Genomic DNA, 11,735 nt, shown 5'->3' with positions numbered 1-11,735 from the left:
TCTAGTCTTTCCTTGTGCAGATGAGAATAGGGCTGATCCCTCTGCACTGTGACAGCCCTTCAGATATTTGTAGACAACTATTAAGTCTCCTCTCAGCCTTCTCTTCTGCAAGCTAAACATTCCCAGATCCTTTAACCATTCCTCATAGGACATGATTTGCAGACCGTTCACCATCTTGGTAACTCTTCTCTGAACTTGCTCCAGTTTTTCTGTCTTTTTTAAAGTGGGCTGCCCAGAACTGGCACACGGGTGTATTTGCACACAATACACAGATTATAAAAGCTATTGATTTCAATGGGATTGTTCACCAGCATGTATTTTTCCTGAGGATTTTAGTTGAAGAATAAACCAGCGCACCGTGCTCTATTCTCCTGCACATGTGCACAGCAAAAGGTCTCATAGAAGTGAAATAGAGGGTACATAAATGTACACGAAATATGCTAGGAGATGCGTGAAACACTGCGGGATTGTGCAGGAAAAAGAGCACATCTGGAACGCGGGCAGAAAAAAGCATCTTTAATTCTGTAGGAACACTACACTGGTGCACATAGGCTTATATGACGCTGGCATAAATGACATCTTCACTACATCCTGTGGTCAGTAGGATTACATTTGTATCCAATTTATATAGTTTTGTAACATTTTATTACTTTTGCACAATAAAAACAATTTAAAAATGGTGTCACTGCATTCAAAGATCCGAAACATTTGTGTTTTTCTGTCTACAGAGCTGGACCAATGACTGACTACTATAATTGGCCCAAATATAAAAGCAAACAATTGCAATAAAAGGTCCGGCCTCCTCCCCCCCTTAATAGCCGGCCATCTCTCACCTTATTTCCCTTTCACTGGTGACGAAACCATGAGATGTCAGAGGAGAGAAGAAGTATAAAATTCCCCTCAGCGGTAATCACCAGTAAATGTAATTGTATCCTTAATATCTTATGGAGTATAGATATAGTGTAACACTATACATGTAGTACCGTAGTATCTTATTCTGAGCATGTGGTGCGCCCGCTATGGTCCGGCACATCCTAATGCCAAACAGTTATATTCCTGGAAACAAATTTTATATTAATTTTTTTTAAAAAATAGGTCCGGCCTCCTCCACCCCTTAATAGCCGGCCATCTCTCGCCTTATTTCCCTGTCGCCGGTGACAAAACTAAACAATGTCATAGAAGAGGGAGAAATATGAAATTACACTCACCGGTAGTCAGCGGTAAATGTAATTGTAGCATTAATATATTATGAAGTATATGTATACGGTGACACTATACATAGAGTATCATAATATCATCCTATATTGGGCATGTGGTGCGTCTGACATGGTCAGGCACATCCTAATACCATACATAGAAAGAAAAAAAAAGGTCCGGCCTCCTCCACCCCTTAATAGCCGGCCATCTCTCGCCTTATTTCCCCGTCATCGATGACAATACTAATAGATGTCATAGAGGAGGGGGAAATATAAAATTACACTCACCAGTAGTCACTGGTAAATGTAATTGTAGTTTTAGTCATTTATGGAGTATATATAAAGTGTAACACTATATATATAGTACCATAATATCAACGCACTCTGCGCATGCGGTGCGTCTGACATGGTCAGGCACATCCTCACACCATACATATTAAAAGAAAAACAAAGGTATACCACCTGTATGCCAGATGTAGACATTCTGGCAATAATCATCCAGCTTGGTCTGATGGAATTGCTGGGCTGCTCCTGATGACATCATCGGTGTTCTTCTGCTTCTCTTGATGGTCTTCTTCTCTGGATCGTCTTCTTGGGGCTTATGAGATCTGGCTCTGATGATCTTAAAGAGCCGGTGTGCTGTCCAGGGTTTTCCAGTTAGTGCTGACAAATGAAAACCCTGTGAATAAGGCCTGGTGGTCTGCCGATATGGCCGAGTGGTGGGCTTCTGCTGCCTCCATCCTCTTGAGATTAAATGGTTGGGAGCCGCGCCGGATGTTGTTTGACTATAAGAAGAGGAAGCATAGGGATTTAGCTGGTATGATAACTTCTGATGACAGCACTGGATTACAGTTCAAAAAAACAAACTAATTCCTGTATAAAAATTCATCACCCTAAGGGCAAAGTCAGACGAGCGTTTTTTTTTGCTTGCGCCTATGTGCACAAAAAAAGGCATGTCTGATAGAGCCAGTGGCTCCCTATGATTTGTTCACATGTCCGTCTTTTACAGGCGCAAAATACTCATACTTGTAAAAGATAGGACATCCGTGCCCTGGGTGGGTCCGTGCGATGCAGAAAGATTCCCCACGGAGAGTCCCCTTATCACTGAACACTGTGAGAGCACTGTCACAGTGTTCAGTGACAAGGGGACTCCCTGTGGGGATGAAGCTGTCACAGCTGTGGCAAAGAACCATGATGCCATCCCATTGCTTTCAATGGGGCCGTTGCTACTGCCGCTGGCCCCATTGAAAGCAATGCGATGCAGTCAACCCCCACTGTGACTTTCGGGGAAGGGCTTGAAACAGAAGCTGCCGTAAAAAAAAAAAGGGTATGTATATATATATATATACACACACACATCACCTCTCTGCTGCTGTGCAGCTCTGGCGCATGTTCTCGCTGACTGCTGGCACTGCTCTGAAGCACTTTCAGCTGGCCAGGGATTTAAAAATCCCCGCCTCCTAAAAGAGCTGTGTCTGATTGGCTGAGCACTCAGCCAATCACAGGCAGCGCTCAGCCATTCATTGAATGACAGCTGAGTGCTGCCTGTGAGTGGTCACAGCGTTCAGCCAATCAGAGGCAGCGTCATTGAAAGCAATGGGCATAGAGCTAGAGTCAGGTGCATTTTGCACATGCATGCAACACTTTTTTTTACGCAAAAAGGACGCTCGTCTGACTGAGCCCTAAGGCCAAATGCAGACGGTCGGGGAGGAATCCGACTGTGAGATCTCGTAATGGAATCAGACCTTGTTCCCCAGCGGTGACCCCTGGCTTACCTGTCTGCTGTCTTCTTTCTTCGCTGTAGATGTGCCGGCTGGTGCGCAGCCACACATGCGCAGTGCAGATCTGTTGCGCCGGCGATGATGCAGATGTGTGGCAACTCGCTGCGGGATGGGCAGCTTCCATTGACTACAATGGAATTCGTCCGTGGAGCCTCACACTAGAATAGGACATGCTGCGATTTTTTTCCCCCGGCAGCAGAAAATCGCAGTTTATTTCCGCTCGTGGGCATGGAAAAGTATTTGCTCCAGATCCCGCAGTGCAAATACGCCCGTGGGCATTGGGCCTAAGACTACTCGCACACGGACAAACTTAAACTTGTGTCTAAGATTCTTACATGGAACTCACATCAGCCGGCACACAGACACATCATCCATGCGCTGTCCGATGTGCCGGACATCACACATTATCATGTGCTATTCTTGTTCAAAAATGAGACAGGAATAGGGCATGCTGTAAATTCTATTTTCCATGAACTATTCATACGAGTAGAAAAAAGTCCCCCGTAAATATAACCGTTCTAATGAATCCGTTTCATTTTTGTCCAACTTTCTAACCAAAAAAATTGGTTCGAAAGTCAGATGGAAAAATCTCCCGTATGAAAGTGGCCTAAATCAGGTTACTGTAAGTTATCACTGATAGTCACAGAAATTCAAGTGTTCTTCCTAAACAATATTACAACCTAAACATTCAAGACATATACAGTATATAGACCAAGGAAGCTCATAAAGGTGATATTAGGGCTACAGCCCATGTCTAGCACCATAGTGAGGCATAGACATATACAGTATATACACCAAGGAAGCTCATAAAGGTGATATTAGGGCTACAGCCCACGTCTAGCACCATAGTGAGGCATAGACATATACAGTATATAGACCAAGGAAGCTCATAAAGGTGATATTAGGGCTACAGCCCACGTCTAGCACCATAGTGAGGCTTAGACATATACAGTATATACACCAAGGAGGCTCATAAAGGTGATATTAGGGCTACAGCCCATGTCTAGCACCATAGTGAGGCTTAGACATATACAGTATATACACCAAGGAGGCTCATAAAGGTGATATTAGGGCTACAGCCCACGTCTAGCACCATAGTGAGGCTTAGACATATACAGTATATACACCAAGGAGGCTCATAAAGGTGATATTAGGGCTACAGCCCATGTCTAGCACCATAGTGAGGCTTAGACATATACAGTATATACACCAAGGAAGCTCATAAAGGTGATATTAGGGCTACAGCCCACGTCTAGCACCATAGTGAGGCTTAGACATATACAGTATATACACCAAGGAAGCTCATAAAGGTGATATTAGGACTACAGCCCACGTCTAGCACCATAGTGAGGCTTAGACATATACAGTATATACACCAAGGAGGCTCATAAAGGTGATATTAGGGCTACAGCCCATGTCTAGCACCATAGTGAGGCTTAGACATATACAGTATATACACCAAGGAGGCTCATAAAGGTGATATTAGGGCTACAGCCCACGTCTAGCACCATAGTGAGGCTTAGACATATACAGTATATACACCAAGGAGGCTCATAAAGGTGATATTAGGGCTACAGCCCATGTCTAGCACCATAGTGAGGCTTAGACATATACAGTATATACACCAAGGAAGCTCATAAAGGTGATATTAGGGCTACAGCCCATGTCTAGCACCATAGTGAGGCTTAGACATATACAGTATATACACCAAGGAGGCTCATAAAGGTGATATTAGGGCTACAGCCCATGTCTAGCACCATAGTGAGGCTTAGACATATACAGTATATACACCAAGGAAGCTCATAAAGGTGATATTAGGGCTACAGCCCATGTCTAGCACCATAGTGAGGCTTAGACATATACAGTATATACACCAAGGAAGCTCATAAAGGTGATATTAGGGCTACAGCCCATGTCTAGCACCATAGTGAGGCTTAGACATATACAGTATATACACCAAGGAAGTTCATAAAGGTGATATTAGGGCTACAGCCCACATCTAGCACCATAGTGAGGCATAGACATATACAGTATATAGACCAAGGAAGCTCATAAAGGTGTCATTAGGGCTACAGCCCACGTCTAGCACCATAGTGAGGCTTAGACATATACAGTATATACACCAAGGAAGCTCATAAAGGTGATATTAGGGCTACAGCCCATGTCTAGCACCATAGTGAGGCTTAGCCATCTCCCATTAGTACTACTATGACGTTATAACATACCAAGCTGAACCAATACAATTTTTGCTTATACTTACTGGTACAGGGATGTGTGGTGGTCGCATCCGCAGGGCTTCTACCAAGTCCCAATTGATATGCTGGAAAAACCTCTGGGCTCTGATGTCACCGTGGACCCCTAAGCGCGTCGTAGGATCTTCCCGGAGGAGCTAAAAATGAAAAAATACAATCTAGTAATTTGAACTATTATTACTGTCCTGGTCTAGTATAACATGTATTACATAGAGAATATATTCACCTTCTTGATGATGTTCTTCGCCTCGATGTTGGAGGCATTAAATCGTCCTCGATGGTACTTGGACCTGCTGGTAACCATGATATTAAGAATGATACCTAAGGCATACCAGTCGATGGCAGCATTGTACTCCTCCCCGCTCAGCATCTCAGGAGCCATGAAGCCTGGTGTTCCAGCATATCCGGAGGCTGTGCGGTCTCCATAGATGTCCTCGAGGGCCAACCCGAAGTCGGCGATCTTTAGATGGCCCGCTGAAGTCACCAGGATGTTATCCGGCTTGAGATCTCTGTGAAGTAGAGGAAACAATGGTTTATTCCCATTCATACTGCTAAGAGAGAATCTGTCCCATTAGCTGATTTACTGTATAAATATATGAAGATGTTACCTAATGTGCACAAACATCCAGAATTAATATATCTAAGTATGTTTTATATCAGATTCCAAACCATCTACTATAATATAATCTGGGATTACAGACCCGGCCTGAGTCCATCACACCTAAAAAAGACAAGAATATATTTACCGGTGGACGATGCCCTTCGCATGCAGGTGTTGGATACCGCATACAAGTTCCGCTGCGTAGAAACTGGCACGAAGGGGAGAGAAGAGAATTAGTATCTGGAGGCTGACAGAAAGCTCTGAAAACCACATAGTACAGAAGAGCAGAATATCCACCATGTGAGGTTATTACTATAGACTGCAGGGATCACACATCTCATTCTTCATGCTACATGTTCTCTAATCCTATCTTATTCCACATACTACAAACATGGGGATAAGGACTCCTGCACAGGGCAGCGCCATATGTGTTTGTGTTATAGATCAGTGGGCTCTCTGTGCGACACCCTATAGAGCCTTGACAAGATATATCATCCACCGGAGCAATGCAATATAATGTTACATGTGGTGGAGCATATACAAGAACAGCCATTTCCCTGCTTTAGGTGCAGTCCTATGCAAGCACTGTGTGACTTAGAGTTATGTATAAGAGATGCTGCTATTACAATGTGAGATCCATGATCTACAGGCTCAGACCATATAGAGAGTAATAAGCCTAGAATTGGATAAAAGTCTTTTAACAAAGTGTTTCAGTACTAACATCCACTGACGTAACTATATATTCTCTTCTCCATATAGGGAGTCCAGTACTATGAATAAAGCATTATATTTGGGGGCCCTGTTACAGGTTTTACATTGGGGCCCAGGAGCTTTAAGTTACGCCTCTGCATTAGGGAGTTAAGAGAAGTTGGGTGGCCCCAAGATAAACTTTTGCACCCGGGCCCATGAGCCTTTAGCTACGCCCCTGCTAACATCCTATAAATGGAGAGTATAGCTGCAGCTTCTGAGTATAACACTCTATTCTATGTACAGTCCCTTAATGAATGGAGTCCATCATTGGAGCTTGTATGTGGGCAGTAAGGCTAACAATCTAAAGGTCCCTTTACACAGGACTACTATAGGTTACATAAGCGCCCAACAGCCATTCCATGAAGAGCCGCCCAACTATCGCCCCTGTGCTTCACAAGCAGTGATAGCCGTTCTGTGAATGGAGGCTGAGTGGTTGAAGATCATGCTGACCCGCCGCCTCCATTCACAGTAAACAGGCAGTCATGCATTGTAGAACGATTGCCGGTTTACACGGCCGATAGTCGCTTGGTTTTTAGTTCTGCTAAGTGACTCTGACCAGTGATCGATTTCTCGCTCCATACCCAGTATACGGGACGGCTATTGCCTGAATTTCCTGCTTCCAGCGATAATTGCCCCGTGTAAGGGTAACTTCACTCATGTACTGTCCTCTTCATGTATAACCTACAGGGAGATGTTTATTAGCTTACGACTACATTACCGTGCACAGGGGCTGTCGAGACACCCCTTCCGCTGTAGAAGTTCATCGAAGTCTCCGCAGTTGATGTACTCCATTCCGAGCAGCACCAGGTCCTGCCATACAGAAGAGCGATACAAGAATGTGAATGTCTAGGATCAAGTTACCAAATGATTGCGGTGTCTTCATTCTATACAGACAGGAACTATCAGAGGTTGATCCAGGGATTATTCTGACCGCCATTATGGAGTCGGGAAGGGATTTTTCCCCCGAAAGGGCTAATTGGCTTCTGCCTCTTGGGATTATTTGCCTTCCTCTGGATCAACAAGGCTGACCTAGATGGACATTGTCTTCCTTCAGCCTCACATACTATGTTATACGGAGGCCATTCTCAGTTATTTCTCCATCATAGATGTAGACTATATGACGACGGGGGGGGGGGGGGGGACAGTTACATGTATGATGGATCAGTAAGCTTAGTACTGGTGATAATAAGGCTGCAGCCCGGCCCCAGACACAGGAGAGGTGTAGCTTATACCTCATACAGCAGCCGTTCTCCATCTAGTTTCACTAATAATATACATATAAGGTTTTCATGTTTGCATCATAGAGAAGACGCCATCTCAGTCGCAGTGGCATCCATAGACTATTTACAAACCGTTTGCCTACATTCACATATTTTTTACACAAAACCCTTTACCCTTTAACCCCTGAAGGACCGGACACTTTTCATGTTTTTCTTCTCACTTCTTCATCCCTATTTTCAATACATACATTTTTTCGCCATATGAGGGCTTCTTATGTTGCGAGACGAGTTGTGTTTTTAATGGTATCATTTAGTCTACTATATAATGTATGGGAACATTTTTACATTAGTAAGTGTGGTGAAATGATAAAACGCACTGATGCCATTATCCTGCAGATCTCACTGTGACACAACGTTATTCTGTGGGTCGGTACGATTATGGCAATTAGCAAGCTTATATAGTTTTTATTAAGTTTTACTACTTTTAACCTGGAATATTAAATTTTCCTTGGCACCAGAGGGATATTAATTTAATTTCTTTTATGGCAACCAAACTGTACTGATCTTTCATTGGCTGCAGTTGTCATGTGGTTTCCTGTGACATCATCTGTCACAACCATCACCGGGAATGCAGCGGGCTCCAGGGCTGGATCCCAGGGGCTGCAGAGGGGTAAGTATATCACAATTTATTGTTTTAATACAGGGGGTCTTATTGAAGAGTTGTTCAGTAACTGGGCAACCCCTTTAATTTCAAGTGACACAAGCTGCCATTCAGCATGCTATGTGAGAGACAGTTACAAACTAATTCCAATGAGAGCAGCCTGTATTGTAGAAAGGGGGGTCTGAAGACCCCCAGCTTAGGAGCCTGGTTGCAAATAGTAACTATTCAATACCATGATGCTCTGAAAATAAGACCCTGTCTTATAATAATGTTTGCCCCAAAAGAGGCACAGGGTTTTCTTTTCGGGGGATGTCTTATTAATACTAAGCTAGTTGCCATGGTCCGGGTTCCTCCCGATGGTCTGCAAAGTTCCGTAGCTCCGCCGGGCTTCCTGCACTCCTTGGCCGCTGACAGATCCTGTCACTTCCTGTTTGCAGCGTTCATAAATCCCGCCTTCAGGAAGCGATGGCTCTGATTAGCCAGCGAGCACTGCTGTCAGCCAATCACTGCCGTACTTGCTGAACCAACGTGACGGCTGGTGAGTTCAGACGCTGTGGAATTTCAGCTACAGAATGTGCACCGACATTCCCCAACAATGTGCAGTACAATGTAAATGAGAGGGCTTTTAACAAACCCCATTCACTAACAATGGACACAACCTGCAGTGGAGGATAGTCATGCAGCATGCGTCATCGGTCACAGGAAAGGGATGGATCTTCATTGTGGATTTCATTCAAGGTAATGAGTGACGTCCGCAGTGAAAATCAGCAGATTGACTCCACGATGTTTGCACATACCCCTGTGGTTTGCTTCTATGTTTGTATTAGGTTTTAAGTGGTTCAATTTGTGTCTCTAGAACTTTGATTAGAGTTCTTGCACATGTGTAGCACCCAGTTTTGGTATTTTCGGTTGTGCTTGTTACTGTTGTTCACCTCGACATCCATAGACTCACGGCTCCCATATCCCTGTACAGATATACTAGGACATTAATAAGCACAGCATTGTACACCTACAAACTGAATAGCGGGCATTCATTATAATAAAGGTATTGTATATTTAACGGCCCCTCAGTGTAAAGTGGGGCCCATTGTGACTATTGCTATGTCAGTCCAAGATCTCGGTGTATGGAAATGTCTTACTGTTGCATGGCTCGCAGATACTTTGTATCACTACAGCATCAGGTACATATACTGGTATTTGTTCATTTGGAAGTAGTCATAAATGTACCTTTGTCTGGAAAGCAAATTGTCCATGTAGAAGAAAGGGGCTGCCAGATGCAAGTTGTAGCACCCGCCGCTCCACCATCACACGGTCCTCTCCTTCAGTAAGCAGGCTTCTCTTGGCGATGACTTTCACAGCAAACTTCTGCCGAGTAGAGTTGTCTTCTGCCAGCACCACCTAGAAAAATAGTCATTTATGAAGAGGACAAATAAAGCGAAAATCCAAAACTAATCTGAAGGTTGGATTCACACTGCAGGTTTGCAGTGCGGATTCTTCAGCGCAGCTCCATAGCAATCTACAGTACAATGCATCTGGATGGAGATCTGTGTAACAGTAGGGAATTACATGTTATGTAGTAATATTAATGCTGTGTGCAGAGCAAGAAACATGTGAGGAGAAGACTAGAGATGAGCGAGCACCAAAATGCTCGGGTGCTCGTTACTCGAGTCGAACTTTCAGTGATGCTCGAGAGTTCGTTTCGAGTAACGAACCCCATTGAAGTCAATGGGTGACTCGAGCATTTTTGTATATCGCTGATGCTCGCTAAGGTTTTCATTTGTGAAAATCTGCAAAACACAAGAAAGTGATGAAAACGACACAGAAACGAATAGGGCAGGCGAGGAGCTACATTTTGGGCTGTATCTCAAGTTCCCAGGTCCCACTATTAAGCCACAATAGCGGCAAGAGTGAGACCCCCCCCCCCCCCCCACTGTCAGCATAACGATCGTTCTCCTCTGCCACAGCTGTAACAGCTGTGGCAGAGAAGAACGATGTTAGCCCATTGAATTCAATGGAGCCGTCAATACAGCCGACTCCATTGAAAGCAATGGGCTGCCGGCGATCGCGGGATGAATTGTCGGAAAGGGGTTAAATATATAAGCCCTTCCCTGCAATTCATCCAGAAATGTGTAAAAATAAAAAATATATATATATACTTACCTGGTCCCGGCAGAGCGATGTTAGCCCATTGAATTCAATGGAGCCGCAATACAGCCGACTCCATTGAAAGCAATGGGCTGCCGGCGATCGCGGGATGAATTGTCGGGAAAGGGTTAAATATATAAGCCCTTCCCTGCAATTCATCCAGAAATGTGTAAAAATAAAAAATATATATATACTCACCTGGTACCGGCAGACGGAGTTCAGCGCGGCAGGCTGCAGTTCTCCTGAACTGCTCTGAACAGCTGTGAGTAGTATTCAGTAGCCGGGGATTTAAAATCCCCGCCTGCTGAATAAGATGCCTCTGATTGGTCACAGCCTGACCAATCAGAGGCAGCCCTCACTCACCCATTCATGAATTCATGAATGGGTGTGAGTGAGGGCTGGCCTCTGATTGGTCAGGCTGTGACCAATCAGAGGCATCTTATTCAGCAGGCGGGGATTTTAAATCCCCGGCTACTGAATACTACTCACAGCTGTTCAGAGCAGTTCAGGAGAACTGCAGCCTGCCGCGCTGAACTCCGTCTGCCGGCACCAGGTGAGTATATATATATTTTTTATTTTTACACATTTCTGGATGAATTGCAGGGAAGGGCTTATATATTTAACCCTTTCCCGACAATTCATCCCGCGATCGCCGGCAGCCCATTGCTTTCAATGGAGTCGGCTGTATTGCGGCTCCATTGAATTCAATGGGCTAACATCGTTCTGCCGGGACAAGGTAAGTATATATATATTTTTTATTTTTACACATTTCTGGATGAATTGCAGGGAAGGGCTTATATATTTAACCCTTTCCTGACAATTCATCCCGCGATCGCCGGCAGCCCATTGCTTTCAATGGAGTCGGCTGTATTGCGGCTCCATTGAATTCAATGGGCTAACATCGTTCTGCCGGGACAAGGTAAGTATATATATATTTTTTATTTTTACACATTTCTAGATGAATTGCAGGGAAGGGCTTATATATTTAATCCCTTCCCGACAATTCATCCCGCGTACGCCGGCAGCCCATTGCTTTCAATGGAGTCGGCTGTATTGACGGCTCCATTGAATTCAATGGTCAGTGCTCGTTTAATCGAGACGAGTATCGCGTGGTGCTCGTCTCGAGTAA

At 44.4% G+C, this 11,735-nt stretch overlaps 1 protein-coding gene across 1 annotated transcript; it reads right to left on the bottom strand.

Annotated features, from left to right (window-relative positions):
* Positions 1–1,493: 1,493 nt before the first annotated feature.
* LOC136573691 (protein kinase C delta type-like) lies at positions 1,494–9,772 on the bottom strand. The gene is made up of 6 exons (XM_066574954.1): positions 9,689–9,772; positions 7,299–7,390; positions 5,976–6,038; positions 5,456–5,738; positions 5,238–5,366; positions 1,494–1,981 (listed from the first exon to the last, which is right to left on the bottom strand). The coding sequence occupies exons 1-6, from the start codon at positions 9,764–9,766 to the stop codon at positions 1,820–1,822; spliced, it is 807 nt and encodes a 268-aa protein (XP_066431051.1). The 5' UTR covers positions 9,767–9,772; the 3' UTR covers positions 1,494–1,819.
* Positions 9,773–11,735: the final 1,963 nt, after the last annotated feature.

Source organism: Eleutherodactylus coqui, chromosome 7, assembly GCF_035609145.1.
Source record: "Eleutherodactylus coqui strain aEleCoq1 chromosome 7, aEleCoq1.hap1, whole genome shotgun sequence".
Taxonomy (NCBI): Eukaryota; Metazoa; Chordata; class Amphibia; order Anura; family Eleutherodactylidae; genus Eleutherodactylus; species Eleutherodactylus coqui.
This window is presented reverse-complemented; position numbering and strand designations above follow the sequence as displayed.